At 34.6% G+C, this 17,734-nt stretch overlaps 3 protein-coding genes across 5 annotated transcripts; all 3 read right to left on the bottom strand.

The window, feature by feature from the left end:
* Nucleotides 1-1,079: 1,079 nt before the first annotated feature.
* On the bottom strand, nucleotides 1,080-3,318 carry LOC112525113 (probable serine/threonine-protein kinase PIX13). Its single transcript, XM_025135074.1, has 6 exons — nucleotides 3,246-3,318; nucleotides 2,434-2,744; nucleotides 2,224-2,359; nucleotides 2,001-2,143; nucleotides 1,777-1,900; nucleotides 1,080-1,675 (listed from the first exon to the last, which is right to left on the bottom strand). Exons 1-6 carry the CDS (start codon nucleotides 3,316-3,318, stop codon nucleotides 1,227-1,229), a joined length of 1,236 nt encoding a protein of 411 aa, XP_024990842.1. The 3' UTR covers nucleotides 1,080-1,226.
* Nucleotides 3,319-5,144: 1,826 nt separating this feature from the next.
* LOC112526118 (DEAD-box ATP-dependent RNA helicase 53, mitochondrial-like) lies at nucleotides 5,145-8,615 on the bottom strand. 2 transcript variants are annotated; one of them, XM_025136507.1, is made up of 8 exons: nucleotides 8,231-8,615; nucleotides 7,801-7,928; nucleotides 7,232-7,643; nucleotides 7,026-7,124; nucleotides 6,713-6,937; nucleotides 6,277-6,438; nucleotides 5,442-5,815; nucleotides 5,145-5,342 (listed from the first exon to the last, which is right to left on the bottom strand). In XM_025136507.1, the coding sequence occupies exons 1-7, from the start codon at nucleotides 8,591-8,593 to the stop codon at nucleotides 5,465-5,467; spliced, it is 1,740 nt and encodes a 579-aa protein (XP_024992275.1). In that variant the 5' UTR covers nucleotides 8,594-8,615; the 3' UTR covers nucleotides 5,145-5,342; nucleotides 5,442-5,464. The 2 variants fall into 2 exon arrangements, with proteins under 2 accessions (XP_024992275.1, XP_024992276.1); XM_025136508.1 differs by having other exon boundaries at nucleotides 5,145-5,339.
* Nucleotides 8,616-13,230: 4,615 nt separating this feature from the next.
* LOC112525353 (UDP-glycosyltransferase 91A1-like) lies at nucleotides 13,231-15,173 on the bottom strand. 2 transcript variants are annotated; one of them, XR_003070422.1, is made up of 2 exons: nucleotides 13,548-15,173; nucleotides 13,231-13,445 (listed from the first exon to the last, which is right to left on the bottom strand). XR_003070422.1 is itself a non-coding variant. In XM_025135453.1 (1 exon), the coding sequence occupies exon 1, from the start codon at nucleotides 15,141-15,143 to the stop codon at nucleotides 13,758-13,760; it is 1,386 nt and encodes a 461-aa protein (XP_024991221.1). In that variant the 5' UTR covers nucleotides 15,144-15,173; the 3' UTR covers nucleotides 13,433-13,757. The 2 variants fall into 2 exon arrangements, 1 of the variants encoding a protein (XP_024991221.1); XM_025135453.1 differs by having other exon boundaries at nucleotides 13,433-15,173.
* Nucleotides 15,174-17,734: the final 2,561 nt, after the last annotated feature.

The following is a 17,734-nucleotide window of genomic DNA, read 5'->3' as shown; positions in this document are numbered from 1 at the left end:
ACCGGGTTGGGCCGGGCGTCGAGTTGAGCCGGCCGACGCTAGACCAGGTTTAAGCCATGGCCGACTTGTTTCAGTCGAGTTCGGTTAGACTCAAGTTGTTTTGATAAAATCGGTATTTGTTAAAAGGAGACTTGAGACTCATTTATTTACTTGGATTAATCGAAATAAATCGGGATGTTTTGATTAAGTTGGTCAAGATTTGGACATCAATTGTAAAGGTTATTAATTAATTGGATTTTCATATTTAAATTATAAGAAGTAATTTATTAACTTAATTCGGGAGTTGTGACTAGATAATTGTGGGATCGGACGTTTTTATAACAAAAATTGTATATAATTAAATGTTGGGTTTAATATGTCGTAATTTATTTTGGATGTGAAAAGAATTTCATTGGGGAGGGGGGTATATGGCGACGAGGTATGCTTGGGGTTCACCCATTGACCATTCCTACCCCAAAGTTGACCTATTTGACTTTCGGGTTGATTTTTGTGGGAAATGTCAATACTCTAATTATTGAAATATAATTACATGTTATAGGATATTACTCAGGGACGAGGTTTAGCCAAACTGAGCTATTCAAGTGAGTCTTCATGAGATTTTAACTGTGATGCATGCTTATGTACAAATTATTTGAGCATTACGATATTTTTATGTACATGTTTATGGGTTTATAACATTATGAATTATTATTGTGGGTTGCATGCTATTTGTTTACGTGTTTTAAATATTAATTAGCATGTTATAAAAGAATTAATATTTTTGTAGGGTATGGAAAGAAGTCAAAAGTCATAAGGGATGGCATATTCTAGGGATGGGTGACCGGACAAGGGATAACCATGTAACCCGGGGAAGTGCCGATGATGGTAAGACCTTAACCCGACGGGAAATTAAGAGATCTCATTATTATTTCAAAAGGGTTTAAAACAAATATGCATGTTATTCTATTTGGGGCATTGTTTATTTTATGCATGATGAAATGTGTATGATTATGTACGAAAACCATAAACTCATCAAGCTTTATAAATTACCTTTCTAACAGAATCAATGCTAGAATTTTCTTCAATGAACAAGGTCACCAATTTACAATTATTATATTGTTATTTGTGCAAAGATGGAAATAAACTATAAAACAATTCAAATGAGTAACACCATACATAAGTCATACCAGAAGAAAAAGAAAGGCAGTTAATTCAGCATTCATGGATTATTATATTAATTGTAATTATTATATTGTTATTGGTGATCGCTGCTTTCTCGCTTGAGCTTGTGGTTGTGGTTGTGGTTGTGGAGAAATACGATGATGCGAAGCGGGTTGTTGCCCATGTCGATATGGTGAATGATGTACTCTCGGTACCTTTGCCCTTTCTTTCATAGCATCAAGTTGTTCTAGCTTTTCCACTACTTCTTTCATGGACGGCCGGCTTTTCGGTTCGGGTCCAAGACACGTTAGGGCTAATAGGGCGATTTGAACTACGGCCTTTGAAGGGTATCTTCCTTCCAGCCGTGAATCCATTATATTCTTCAACTTCCTTCGGTCAGCCAAGTACGGTTTCACCCAGTCACTCAGATTTTGTTGGGCGGCTGGTCGGCCAGTATCAAGTGCCCGCATGCCGCTCAGCATTTCAACCATTACCATCCCAAAACCATACACATCGCTCTTCACGTACAAATGTCCTGTAAATTACAATGGAACAGCATTATGGTTCAACCACTTGAACCATAAACGAATCCAAGGTGGTGTGGTGTGGCTTGTTAGCTTAATGGACTCAGATTACCTGTAGAAACGTATTCAGGAGCAGCATAGCCGTAAGTTCCCATAATCCGTGTTGATACGTGTGATTGACTAGCCGAAGGACCAATTTTCGCAAGCCCAAAGTCTGATATCTTGGCATTATAAGACTGTCAAACCAACAACAGTTGAGAACCAAATCAAAAATCAAAAATCAAAAATCAAAAATCAAAAAACGAAACCATCAAATCTCTCTAAATAAAAACTTACCCCATCCAGCAAAATGTTGGATGCCTTGAAGTCTCTATAAATCACTTGTTTCTCGGAAGTGTGCAAAAACATTAGGCCCTGAGCCGCTCCGATCAAAATCTTGAGCCGTATATCCCACGGGAGTGGCTGAACGGTCGACCCTCCTGCAAAATCTATTCGTTTATACCATTTTCACGGAAATTCCTTGTGATATATAGCAACATGTGCAAGACTGACTACTTACTTCCAAATAGGTGGTTTTCCAAGCTTCCTTTCTGCATAAACTCGTATATGAGTAGCAATTCCGTACCCTCATAACAGTATCCGAATAGTTTCACTAAGTTGGGATGAGAAAGCCTTCCTAGAAAATCCACCTCTGCCTGTTCAAATTAATGAATCATCAAATTTGCAGTTCATTATGATCAAGATTGAAGCAAGAAGGTACAACAGCTACCTGCCATTCTTCCAATCCTTGCATGCTCTCAGAATTCAATTTCTTGACGGCAATTATGTTATGTTTTGAATTGGATTTATCTTCGATCCAGCCTTTATAAACCTTGCCAAAACCACCTTCACCTAAAACTGTATCGGTTCGAAAATTTCTAGTAGCAGTTTTGAGTTCGGCGAAGGTGAAAATCTTGAGATTGGGATGGGGCAAGATCTGGCCACCTGGTGCTAAGAACTGGCTGTTGCTGCTTGATCCTGATGATGTTGAGCCTGAGCCTGTGGTTGTGTTGCTGCTGCTGATGGTGGTTTGTGAAATGCCTGTGAAGTTTTTATGTAATTACAGAAATCAAACATGAGATTATATGATCAAAGAGTTCAAATAAATCCATACAAATTGGAGTACAAAATTCAAATAACAAGCGTAACTTTAGGTGTTGTTGAAGTAAGATTCTAAAATTGGCATGAAATGAAATGAAATCTGGCAATAAAATGTTTAACACAGAATATGAAGGAAGAATGAAGTTGTCAGGTGAGATTCTATATCAAATGAACAAGACTGACATGAAAAGATGATATAAATTTGGGTATTGAGTGTTGTAAGGAAAGTTGCAGCAAGTGAAGAGCATCAAACAGAAGCCATGAATATAAAGACAATATTTTTAAGTAAATAAAACTGGAGTGCAAAATTTGACACCCAAGAGCATAAATACAAAACTCAAAACCAGTTGGGTTAAGTTGTTGTTGAAGTGAGATATATACAGATGAACAAGATTTTAGAAATGTTGAAGAAATATTATCACATAAAATTAAGATTTGTACCTGAACTGAGATTGCCGATGGTGTTGGGGGTTTGATTACGGGAAGAAAAAAAAGAAGAACAGCAGGTACCCATGATTGAGAGTTGCTGTTTTTGATTAATGATTCAAATGCGCATCTTTGAGTCTTTTTATTTCTTCTTGTTGTGCACTCACTCGTCTTTGAAGAGCAAAAAAAAAAAAGCAGGTTAGTATCATTTGACTGGGATTTGCTTTCACAAAAGCTGTATGTACATTGACCTTAATTCAAGTTTGTGGAAAAATGGCAATTGATTAATGGTCTGTCTGTGTCTGTGAGTGTGGGTGAAGAAGACGACTGGGTCAATCAGCCACAAAGAACTGCAAGTTGGTCAAGGTCAAACCATTCAAACAAAATATAATAATAATAATTATTATTACTCCTACAAAACAAACTACAATATTGTATAGACGCTAGCTGTTTGAAACCATAATTCACATTTTGCAATTGCATCGGAATTTCCTATTCCTATACTAACTTAGAAATTTCGCTACCAAAATTATCCTAATTTTTTATTTAATTCTTCTTCAAATGGATTTTTAAGTCCGTAAAACCCCACTTAGATTCATTCAGGCATGCTACATTTTTTTAGTAAAACTAATTCTTTATATATAACATCATTCAAGTTCATGTGGGTGTTCAAGACGAAGCGAATCCGGATCTTGCTTAAGATTTTGTATCATGCTAATTTATAATTAGTTAAAGTTGTTGGTATTTTATAAATCATAAATTTATATAAACAAATTGGATTGATTTACTTAATTTAGATGATAAACGGCATGGAGAGAAAAACATGCATGAATTCACCACTTTTCATTTCCATTTCCATTTCCATTTCCATTATAGAGAAAGCATCCAATTGTTGTAAAATTTTCGTAAGTATATGTATGTATATACACCTATATATCAATAAGGATATCAAAGAAAATAAAATAAGATATATCGTTTTATGATTCAACTTGTTTAAATTAAAAAAATCAATTAATTATATTATATTAAAACGATTTGGTTTTTATTGTTCGTCTTTTTGGCTATGTGAATATGAAAACTTGTTTTTTCCTAAGAAATTATTTCAGTTTTAAGTCACCAAGCATGGTAATATGTATGAATCTCCCTATAGTTAAGATATGATTGGTTGATTTTGGATGAAGAACAATATCAAAATTGAAAACACTAATTTTGAGATGATAAAATTTGTTGACAATTTTCAATAATTTTTGTGTTAAAAAACATCGACAATAAGCTTCTCTATGGCAATAATAATAATAATAATTCACTCTAACTTATTATTATATTGAGATTTAAGAAAATAAGTTTTTTCAACAATTTCATGATTAATAACAAATATGGAATTTAATAAAAGTCAAAAGGCCTTTCACCATCAAACTTCAAAGTCACCACCGTACCAAGACCATTACATATTCCATGGCCATGGGCATGTCCATGTCCTCTTTTATAAACTAATTTCAAACCACCATCAAATTTAATTGACTACCGACTTGTAACAAGTAGCCTTTCATGTTTTAAACTATTTGTTCATTAAAATACGCATAAAACACCAATCATAAATTTCTTCAAATAAACTCACTTTTCCATACATCAACATCAAATTCCCCTTTTTTTCTATTCTCAAACCTCTAATTTAAGCAACAACAAAGAATATCATATCCTTTCCTCTTCAAAAATATTAACTAGTGGAAAGATTTTAAATAAGTATCGTATGCAACAATTTACCCAATAAGCATTTATTGGGTAAGGCTCTCATTCCTTGCCTGCCCTCTTACCGAATAAGATTCCTGGCAAACGCTTATCCGGGTAAGCATTTGGTAATCAGTTTCACAATTTCAAACCTATTTTTCACATTATATATATGAACATATCATGTGTATACAAGATTTTGTATTCATTTTCTGTCAAGTCCCAAAAAACAAAAGCATACATGAACAAATTTGATATCCAAGAGAGCAGGAGCATCTCAAAGAATTGCTTACAAAAAATATAACTCAAAAACAACAAAATTCTTGCCCTTTTCCGATATAATACCACCAGCCACCACCCATCTAATTCAAAGACCGGCTGCTGCTGCAAGCATAGAAAGAAAGTCAATGAAAATACTCAACGACGGCTCATAATCTTTGTCTGGAATAACTACCAAAAACAACACACAACTATCAAAATTACCTCCATGAATAACAAAATCTGTCTTAACCCTTCCCAAAACGATCACCAAATCCACTTCTACGGCCTCCCACACCACTTGATCGATCTGAACCAAATTTAAACCCGCTTGAGCTTGACTTGCTAAACCCACTTGATCGCTCGCCAAAATCACTACCACGATCAGAGCTAGATCCTCTATATCCACCACCTGATCCACCATAACTGGATCCACCATAACCAGAATCTCGAGATGATCTGCCACTACTTGAACCAAAACGACCACCACCATACCCACTGGATCCTCCAAATCCTGATTTACCAAATCTACCACCCGAAGAGCTAGAGCCACTACCCAGTTCAATTCTTGAACTAGCATCAACAGCAATTCGAGGGAGCTAGTAATACATCACACTTAATCAATAAAACTCAAAATCAAACATCAAATACATAAACAATGATTCTGGGATTCAACAAGACTTCTGAAACATAATTTATTTGGACTGTTTCTGAAAATCTAAAACACACCAAAGAGACTTGATGTGAAAAAAGATAGGCCGTCTTGTATTTATGTCTTGGTAACTTCGACCCCATTCATCAAAACATTGGAAATTTCATACAGTTTAGCAAGGGTCAGTCCATTGATTTTGTTATGTTGACATATGGAGCACTGATTAGTTTTCAAAAGAAGGGTCTTGACTCGAAAAGCTGTATAAAATCCTACACGCTCTTTTATATTCATGCCATGCTCATTCAAAATAAAGGATTTCGAAAAAAGAGTAGAGAATGAAATAACTAATCACTTTAAGAAAAAGTTAAGTGGATAAACCAGTTAAGAAGAAAATGATTTGGCAGCTACCTCTAAAAATTTGCATCCAACGTCCCGTGCGTATCCCTTCACATCTCGCAACTGATGAGACGAATGGATTAAAATTGCTTTTCCTTTCTTTCCAGCACGACCTGTTCTTCCAGAGCGGTGAACAAAAATTTCTGAGTCGTTTGGTAGCTCATAATGTATCACCTAATCATTAAAGACAAGATTTAAATTGGTAAATGAACATTATAAGAACAACAAAATGAGCCAATAGAGATTTCGCACAACAATGTAATTAGATATCACCAGTATATTGTTTCAAAGCACAATGTTCGTACCAATATCCAACAGTCAAAAACAGAAGATTAAATCAGGCAGCTTCATCAAAACTCACAACACACAAAGTGGTTTTTCTCCAATGCAATACTTATTACTGGGCTTCACAGATCTAGAGTAATCTTAATAAAGCAGAAATACGCACCAGATCAACATTGGGTACATCAAGACCACGAGCAGCTACATCAGTGGCTACTAAAACATTGAAGCGGCCATCTCTAAAGCCTGAGAGTGTTCTCTCCCTCTGATTTTGAGTGATATCCCCATGCAGAGCTTCACAAGTGAAGTGCTTTTGCATGGCATATGACAATCGATCTGCATCACGCTTTGTTTGGGTGAAAACGATACACTTACCACCATTTGCATGCTCCTGAAAGTAAAACAAATACAAGGTTAGCAGGAGAAAATACAGTTGTCAATATTGCTTGCCAAAACCAGAGAGCACGATAGATCCATACTGCTATCAATGGTCCAATAACCGAGGGTTTATCACGCGTTTCAGCTTCGAGCGAATATAGGGTGATTCCATCAGCCAGTTTCTGATCAGAATCACCAACCTGCGATTAAGAAGTAGCTTCAGTTAATAACTCATCACAGATTCATGTAGCTAAATAAGAAAAAGTTAAATGTCAGAATGAATAGAAAATGGTCCAGACCCACTCACAAGATCAATAGTTAATGGATTCTTTAGATGCTTGCGAACAAGCTTTACAATCCAACTTGGCATAGTTGCTGAAAACATCATACTTTGACGCTCTCGTGGCAGATGTTCAAAAATTGTTTCAACATCGTCTGCAAAACCCACATTGAGCATCTGATCAGCTTCATCTAAAACAGCAAACTTGACTTCCGATAGCTTCAAAGAACCCCTCTTAATCAGATCAATCACCCGTCCGGGGGTGCCTACAATCACATCAACACCATGATCAAGCGTGCTCATCTGACGCTGGATGGGTACACCCCCATAAACGCAGAGTGTATACAGATTTGGTGCAGCCTCATAGAATTCTTTTTCTACTTGGCGAGCAAGTTCTCTGGTAGGAGCCAGGACAATGGCTAGCGGGTTTCTCCCCTTTCTGCCATTTAATGAGAATGCAGATAAATGGATGGAATTCTCTTAATAACAAATATGCAAATAAGTTGAAACACATTCCACAATAAATCCAACTGGAGTGTACAATCGAGAAGCAAAAACAAAGGGAACAGCCAAAGAGTAAGAAACTAACTGCATACCCATTCTTTTCATTGTATCGAATAATGTTATCCATGATAGGAATACCAAAAGCAAGTGTTTTCCCTGTCCCCGTCCTAGCACGACCAATCATATCGCGCCCCTGCATTGCTGGCTCCAGCACAGCTCTCTGAATATTATAAAGAAGAACATGATTACAAAGGTTAACCACTGTTTACTTGTGCTTCCTATGATATAATTTTCTTCCCTCCCAAAAAAGAGCAACATTTCACTGTACAAATGATTCAAAGCCAGAAGAATTCTATCTCTTATACATGTTTAAAGGCTCAACGTAGTTGGCGACAATTGCCTAAAAACATCAATATTGTAAAGTAAAAGAGAAATAAAATTCATACATGTACTGATGTTAGTACATAGAGACATATAAGATTCAAATTTTAGTAGAGAAATAAAGGCAAAATATCAAGTTACCTGAATTGGAAAGAGGTTGGTTATACCCTTCTTGGCTAGAGCAGTAACAATGTGTTGAGAAATCCCAAGTTTAGATACGTCAAGGCCATCTGAAGACGAAGAAGAGTCTTCGTCGTATGCAACAGCAAATCCGGCAGACTGTTTGAAGAGAGTGGAAGAGCTAACAGCCACCCATCGGGAAGCGTGGACATTCCTCCTCAAAACCCTAAAGGAAAGAGCGATGTGAAATTGAGATTTGTTGGAAGAAAGAGTGACAGTAGGTGGTGAAGATGAAGGAATAAGGAGCCTGAGGGAGTTGCAGGCGGTGATGGAAGCAAGAGCAGTGAGCCTGGTGGAAGAAGTTCTGAAGATAAGAGAATTCATTATAGAGCAGCAAGGGAAGAGGGAAGGAACGTTAAACCCTAAAAAGTAAGGGTTTACGATGCACATCAAACACTTGTTGTCTTATATATACCACTGCTTCCTTTTCCTTTTCCTTTTCCTTTTCCTTTTCCTTTTCCTTTTCCTTTTGCTACATCAAAAAATTTAAAAGAAAAAAAGAAAGATTTATATTATTTCTTTTTAAAGCTTTAAATCCAAATATATCTTTTTTTATTTATTTGTAAACATTAAGTATGTATGTGTATGACAGTCTAATAAAAATCAATCATCAGATTATACGATCTCAATATCAAAGATAGAAACTCAACGAGAATGACATAAATCATGTTTCGTCTTTAATTTAGATATTTAGGGGATATTTGATTCGTAGTATTCTGACAGTATTCAAATGAACTACAATCATCAATTTCATTAACCAAATTTTATTCAGGTGTTTGGTTTACCTATAAAATGGATTCCATCATAGTTGATAAGGAATTCAATTATATTTTTCAAAAAGACAAAATTATTCACATCTTCCCTGCTTGATATGAACCACCATCGATCTGGACCCCCCATCGTTCTGAACCTCTGTTTTGAACCACTGTCGACCATCACCGTTCTAAACAACCATCGACCATTAATAACTCTCAATTTGTGAGAGTTATTTGTTGTTCAATACCCCTATTTTATTGTGTCTTTGGTACTCATTTTGCTCTTATCCTGTATTTTTTGTCCAAAATATGTTAAGAGGTGATGAAAGATCAAGAATTGAATTATTTTCTCATTGCTATTGGTAATTTGCCCACTTTCTGCTTACATTTTTCCTATGGCGTATTTTCCTCAAAACGGATTTGAACAAAATTCAAATATTGGCTCTCTTGGGTATTAATGGGATTTAATTCTGAAATCAGATCCGAAAATCTTGGGTTACTTGGAAAAATGGGTCTGGTTGAATTATAAAATGTCAATAAAGTAGCTCTATCATTATTTTAATGAAAAAGTCTTCGTTACCTTTTCATTATTTTAATGGTTAGGTAACTTTACCTTTCTCAACCTTTCAAGAAAAAGTGACTAGACCTGAAAAAGTATACAAGAAGTGATGGGGGGTCTTTACATTTTAGTCGATGAAAACTTTCTTCCTTTGGGCGAAGAGTTTGTCCGGTTCTCACTTTTTCACTATATATTGAAGTTTTTCTCTCATTGGGAAGACATTCACTCCATCAACAATTCAGCTAAGCAACCTTGGAGCATTCTTTCAAGTTCTACACCAGTAAAACAAGTTTAATTTCTGCTTTTAATTTTATTTTGTACTTAGTCTTTAATTATCGCCACTATGTATTGTATGCCCCTGTGGGCAACAGTTTAAGTGTTATTTTCAGTTCAAGTATTTATTATGCATTTTTCTTCTTCTGTTTTCTCCATGTCTTCTAATTTTATTATGAGCTAAACACCCCATTGGGTGTGGGTGTGAGTCAAATTTAAGAATTTGAAGGCGCACTTGGGTGTTGTCAATTTTATTGATTCTTAAGCTTGGTCATTTAAGTCGGGACTTAAGCTCAACGCAGATAAGCTGATCACTTTGAAGTGTTAATATTAGATCCTTGATCCAGAGATGGGCGGATCTGAAATATAGCTTAGATGATGCACAAAGATTTGAGAGAGTCTTTGATAATCACGCAGAGATGCGGGTTCTGCATGTTTTTAGCTAATGTTCAAATATTAGTCGAGTTTATACGACAATGAGTTGTGAGTATAAATCTTCAGGCTAGTGGAACCAGATATCTTTTTATCTATTAGCTAATTCGGCAAGTTTAAAGATTGATAAAACTGGACGCTTTGTGGGCATTATGTGGGCACAATATATAAGAATTCACTTTCGAGATATCGGAGTTCTTATAGAAATCTCATGAGTTTCTGACCAAACTGTTCCAACAATATTCTTAAGGGAAGATTACACCCGTACCCATCTTTTAATATTAAAGGTTTATTTCATATTTCTAAGCTTTGCACAAACAAAACTCAAATATTTTCTCAAACCGAAACATGTGTCAAGAAGTTCATGAAAATCTCAGATTCTCTGTAAGTCTAGTCCCTGTGGAAATGATTTTGGTACTATACCACTTTATTACTTGAAGCGATCAGAGTGTCGGCGTGCACTTGCACCGCCACTTTGGGGATTTTGTGCCCACTGTGTGCACACTTACGATTCGAGCGCATCAACCACCATTGTTTTAAACCACCATGGAACATCATCGATCTAAAGCACGATAGTTGGATTTTGGTTTCAAAATTCTCAGAAAAATAGTATTTTGGTCATTTATCAATATTTTGCTCTAATTCCAAAGCTATATTGGTGAAAAATTTTGGTAGTGTATGAAATTCATTGCACAACAAGAAAAACAATTTTTTTGTCCCTCTGTTTAAATTAGCGCATTAAGCTTATTGTTTTATGAACTTGGGATAGTTTTAAATCAGGTGAATAAGTGTAGCAACATCTTATAAAAACACCATCCAAAATTGGTATAATTAGTAATTGGTCATCCTATATATGTTCTAGTAAAATAGAGATAGAAACATTTTTAAACGGTGACACCATTTGATTATAAAAGAAATGTATAGATACATAAAATCATCGTTGTTTTATTGGTTAATTCATTTGTTTTTCATATGTGAGGTCATATGTTTAGGACTTTTATTACAAATTTTTTCAAAAACATAAATAAATCGGAAATTAAAAGTTAAAAAAATTAAGAAAATGACAGTTGGTAAAAGAAAAACTTCCAAACCAACTCTACCAAGGAAATTTATGTCCTTATCGTAGTTTCAAAATATATTCGGCGACACTTTTCACGACCCTATAATTTTTGCCACTACGACAGTGGAACAAAACAGTGACCCGTACCACTATATCCAATACACCCCTTTCTATAGTAAAGTAATTAACGAGATTTAAAGTATTGTAATTAGTAAATACACATTATATAAAAAATAGTTACAAGTTATTATGAGCCTATAGTATAGAAGAACATTAATATTATCTAACTCATTAATTATTTGTATGAAGGGCGTTACAACATCTATATTCTCCACACAAAAAAAATCCAAAATGGAGAATAAAATTTTATATCTCTAAAATAAAAATACATTTAAGTTTAATAGATTTTTGATTTTAGAGATTATAATATTGATTATATTTTGTAATTTCATCTAATAAAATATTAGTTTTTGTTCCTCGACTCAAACCAAGGAATCCCTTAGATATGATGCAAAATGGATCTTGTTCTATCCTTAGAGTTCTCTATGGAAAAAACAAAATCGGAGTTTGACTAGGGGGAAGGAGAAGGAGCTCTCGACCCGCAACACATAAAAGATGATTTATTCAATCACATAATTTAGACTTCTAGAATATGGTGTCCTTGGGGCTTTCTATTTGATTGTATCGAAAGACCTCAATTTTATTTTCAAAGTTTACTATTGGTAGAGATATATTAAATAATATTTCTTTCTTATTATAATCATTATCGATAGGGGTGTAAAAAACCGTCAACCCGCCAATTAGGAGAGGTTGAAATTGGGTTGAGCCTAGTTATTAATTTATAAAGTTTATATAATTTTTATTGATATTATATTTTGTTTCATTTTAGCTAAACGTATAGGTTACCAAAAGAGATTCACGATCAAATAATGATGACAAATAATCTAATTAATAAGGAAAATTATTGATTTATTTGCAGCAACAACAAATTGATATGTTGGAGAATATGAATGATATTGATAGATATTTGATGGACGAATCCATCAATCTATGACCTTTTTAAAGAGTTACATTAGAAAAATGTCTTATCTAAAAGAGTTACAATATGTTTATAGGATGATTTTGGATGTCTTAACAAATTCTATGATGTTTTTAAAAATAAAGTGTCATATTAGTTATTTTATACAACACGACTTGAAAAAAAAATCATATGAATATAGGTGTCCTATAAATAGATGAGTTTACGAGACACTTCTCAAAACGTTTCTATAAAATAACTAATACGATAATTTATTTAAAGATCATTCTAAAACACTTGTTGAAACGTTCAAAAATGTCCTATAAACTTATTGTAACTTTTTTAGATTATGACCCATAAACTTAAGTTTTACGAATTATTTCATTCGTCAAATTATGTAACTACTAACCCGCCAATGCAACCAGCAAGGGTTGGGTTAGGTTATACTTTTGAATGAGTTGGATTGGGTTGAGATTTTTCCAAACTGCGATAATTGGATGGGTTGTAAAATTGTTGTAAACCGCTCAACCCATCCTGCGTATACCCTAATTATCTAGGTGTTCTCCAAATTTAGAGATTTTAACACATACACTCAGGGCCGTTCGATTTGTTTTTTGTTAAGACTTGTATGGATATAGTTGTCTGTATGTTAATAAATAAGTTTTTTTTCGGTGGTTGTGCTAAATACCTGGTTAAATGTGAGAGGTTACCATTTTACCCCTTCTAATATTTTTGTCCGGAGAACATACAAATGGAAACAGACTCTGATGTTTTCAATTTTAACCATCTTATTCAACAACTTCAAAAAAACTAGTTTTAGGTGAACCCAAAGCAAATCATCCACAAGATCACACAAGTCTGCAACTCAAGTTTTAGGTATAATTTTCATTACATAGAACTTTTCCAGGGCCACACAGGTTTGCAACTCAAGTTTTAGGTGAACCTTAAAGCAAAAAACACATGATACTATTACTCGTTGATATCAAGCTTATCAATAGCTTGCTTCCTGAAGAAATTAAATACCAACCAAAAAACGCAAGTCGGCCTGAAGAAATAACAACGAAAACCGCAAGGTAGATCTGTAAAAGCAAGGCAAAAATCGAAAACACAAGGCACGAATCAGAATATCTGCGATGGATGGAGAGCATCAGCATATATAGGATGGCCGTCGTCAATAGGACCGGAGATTGCAGGATGAAAGGGTTGTCGGCTGGAGACCGAAGAAGCATGAGAAATGAGATTGATGGAGGAAGAAGCAATGATCACTGATGGAGAATAGAGAGTGCAGATCCATGAAGATAGAGGCTTGGATAAGGAGAGCAAACATGAAGAGAAATTTATACCTGATACAATCAAAACCATATATAATTTATAACACATTTAACTTAAATTTATTTCAATGACTTGTTAAGAAAAGACAATAGCTCATCCATGCACTTGTCTTGGATCTCTCTACCCCCAAATATCGTCATCATTTCTCTAGCCTTGTCTCTATATATTTTCCCCTCTTCTTTCCCCATAACAAGACTCAGTGAGTCAGCCACCGATTCTGGACTAAATGACCCATCCAACTCGTCCCTAGGAATCATATACGCCATCTTTTTCTCCACCAAATAGCTTGCAATTAAGCCTTGGTCAAATAAGAATGGCAACAGTACAAGTGGTTTACCCAGTTGAAGCCCCTCCACCACTGAACTCATACCTGAGTGAATCAACAACACCCCTACCGAGTCATGACTCAGAATTTTGAACTGAGGTGCCCACCTCGTGCACACCACCCCACGTCCACGTGTCCGCTCCTCATACCCACGTGGCAATTCAATAGCCACGTCATCTGATGGCCCACGTTGATCGATTAACACCCAGTAAAATGGTAAACCACACAATTCTAATCCTAAAGCTATCTGAGTTAACTCATACTGATTCGGTTTGGTTTCGGTTCCAAAAGCAATATAAACAACCGATCCTTTCTCATGCTTCTCCAGCCACTCTCTCGTTTCCGGCCAACTTGTATTCTCCTCGGCACCTGCTGCCGGTAAAAGCCCTGCCGGAATGACGGGCTTTTGATAAAGATGGTTCAGGAGTTTCAACCAGTCCGCCTCGAAATCAAAACTACTTCTGACGACCACCGCGTCGCAGCCGTGTATGGTGGCTCCAAGCCGGTACGCATCAGAAACGTTTTCAGCCTCATCATCATTGAAGTTTTCATTGGATCTCGTAAACTGAAAAAGGCTCGGTCGAACATGGGATTCGAATGAAACCCACTTTGGTAGGTTGCTAAACTCTTGTGGTTCATGGTAATAATCGCCGTTAATCAACAACTCGGGGGAACCCAGGTAACCAAGAACAACAGCCGGAAAAACACTGAAATAAGCGGTGAGGACGCCGTGTTCAGCCGCTATTGGCCCCAACCAGTAGGTAGTGAAATCATAAATGATCCAATCTGGAGATGAGGTTTTGAGAAAGTTTGTGACGGGTAGTCGGAGACCGTCGGAGGCCATTTTGAGGTACTTCACCTTTTCTTGGGGTAAATCTTTGGTGGATTCGGCGTTTGGAGGGAGATTGTCAACGTTTGGAAGATGGATTTGGAGGAAAGTGATGAAAGGTGATAGGGTTTGTGGGATTTGAGGTAGTCGGTGGATGTTTCGAGGTGTTGAAATGAAGGTAATCTTATGGCCTTTGGTGGCCATAAGCTTTGCTAGTTGAAGGAATGGAATAAGGTGGCCAAAGGCTAGCCATGGAAGCATTGCTATGTGAAGCTGGTCGTCGTTGGCCATGGCTATTTACGAGTTTGGTTAATTGTTGGTGAACTTGTTTGTGTTGGCCTGCATGCAACCGATATATATATATATATATATATATAACTTGTAAAAATGTAATTAAATTAACACGTAAATCACGTTCGGGCACAAAATTTCGGTAACCTCGAATCTAACAACTATGCATGGATACCACACTAAATAATATCAATGTTACTATTTCTGTCTTCAATAAGAACTACATATAATTGACACCAAGGATGATGTATATAAAATAATAAAACTATAACAATCTTTTTTTGTCATATATATATATATATATATATATATATATTATGAAAGTGATCTCCATCTTTGACTAATGTGTAATAGATCAATCAAGATTTACGGGATCAATCTCATAATATCTTTGACTAATGTTGCATATCAAGATATAATAGATCAATCAAGATTCACGGGATCAATCTCATAATAATAAACGTAATTTAAGAGGTATGAGATTAATAATAAACGTAATTTAAGGGGTATGAGATTAGAAGTGATCAAAGATTCAAATATTTATTTACATTTTTTGTCTTTAACTCCTATATATCTGACACGATTTATTCTTATGTTTTTCAGTTTAACTTTTATTTTTACATGATTCTATATATATATATTTATATTTATATAAAAAGAAAAATTATACGAAAATGTATGATCATATTTTTTTATGTATTTAACCTGGTTAAATGTGTAGGTTATTATCAATATAATGTGTGTGTGTATATATATATATTAAAAAGTGAAATCTAAAAAGTGAGTGGAATTTTGTAGAGCTCCGTTGGCTTGATTGGTATATAAACTTGATGATTTGATGCCACGTCTGGTTTGAAGAAGCCACGTATCATTCTTTGAAATTACAAAACAGGTCCTTGGAGTTATAAATAAGTAACTTTAATTAATAATAATCAAATGGATTGATAATTGGTATGTATAATATTTAATTTGGTTAGTTTGGTTGTATGTATAAACAATAAACAATAAACCATATATAATTGTATATTATAATGAATGGAACTTATTATTACTTCTCATTAAGTAAAATTAAAATCTTACCAAGAGTCTGAGACTACAATTGTTTTTGCTTTTAAGCTATTCCTATTTCCTACTGCTTTGATCTTATTTCTTTTAATTTCAATATATAATTCCAACTTCCATAATATCTTTCTGTCTTATTAATTATAGCTATAGCCTATAGCCTATGCCCTATAGCCTATGCCCTATAGTTTGATGAGTTGCTAATTATTAATTAGATAAACATTAATTAATTAATTAATTAGCTAAATATGTTTCCCTTAATTAATTAAAATGCATAGATTTGGCACTATATATATATATATATATATATATATCATGTGGCTCTTGTTACTTGAATTGTTCATACAATTTTACAAATTTCATTTTGTTTACTTATATAATTAACTACTATATACATCTTTTAATTTATACAATAAAATATGACTAATTTAAATTCTTAAAATATCCCTCCCTAACTACACTTGTCGTCTTAATTTGTTACATAATTTTTGTTTCTCTCTAAACTCCCTAATTTCACAAGTCACGATTCTTGCATCTCATCATGAATGGTGCATAAACTCATAATTCCTCAGTAACATGTGGCGTGAAGTTACAACTCTATCTCTGTCTGATATCAAATGATGCAAATCCATATCCATAGACACGATGCCTAGCAAATTCGTCACTCAAAGCTCCTATTGCAAAATGTTGGTCTTCTTTTTTAGGAAGGATGTCCCAAACAATATATGAACAAATTGTGACTCTGCAAGAAACCAATGCTAATAAACTCATTGACCATAATTAGAGGTGTTTATCGAATCTCAATTCTAGCCACAATTAAGAGTGTTCATCGGTTGAAATCTAATGGGTTTAGGTGGATTTGCTCAAATCATCCATTAAATGTTGGATTTGTTATCTGATCCAATCCAACTAACATTGGACACTTGATCCATCCGATGCAACGGATGATTGGATTGGTTCGTCCATTTGAATACTACAATTGGTTATCGAATTGGATTCGTCTTATATTTTGATCAAATTTTTAACCAATCAATCATATGTTTTCTTAAGTTACTGAAAAAAAAACATATAAATATAAATTAAAAGACAAAATCATAAAATGTAATTAATTGTATATAGTAATTAGATGTGGAATTAAATGGTGAACTGCATGGTTTTATTCCAAGAACCGATCGATCAAATTTGGATGTTAAAATTTTAGATCCGATCGATCAATTCTAATTGGATCGAATAATTTTTTAGACACCCTTAACCACAATTCCTAGACACATGGAATATTTCACCACCCTGGACCTCAAAACCACTGCCACAACCCCCAATGGATGGTGGTAGCATTTTCAAGTCAAAACAGTTCGTAGTCATGTTACTTCCAAAAGGAGGACAAAATTGAGTTGTCTGAAAATGACATTGTTATACAAAGTTTTAGATAAACATAAAAGCAAGATTGTTATTTAGTGTCAAATAAATTATTAAGTACTGCATAGTAGTTGTTGATATGCATATATATATATATATATATATATATATAT

Source organism: Cynara cardunculus, assembly GCF_001531365.2.
Source record: "Cynara cardunculus var. scolymus isolate 2C chromosome LG 13, CcrdV1, whole genome shotgun sequence".
NCBI lineage: Eukaryota > Viridiplantae > Streptophyta > Magnoliopsida > Asterales > Asteraceae > Cynara > Cynara cardunculus.
The sequence above is the reverse complement of the archived record's forward strand: the minus strand, read 5'-3'. Positions and strand labels throughout refer to the sequence as shown.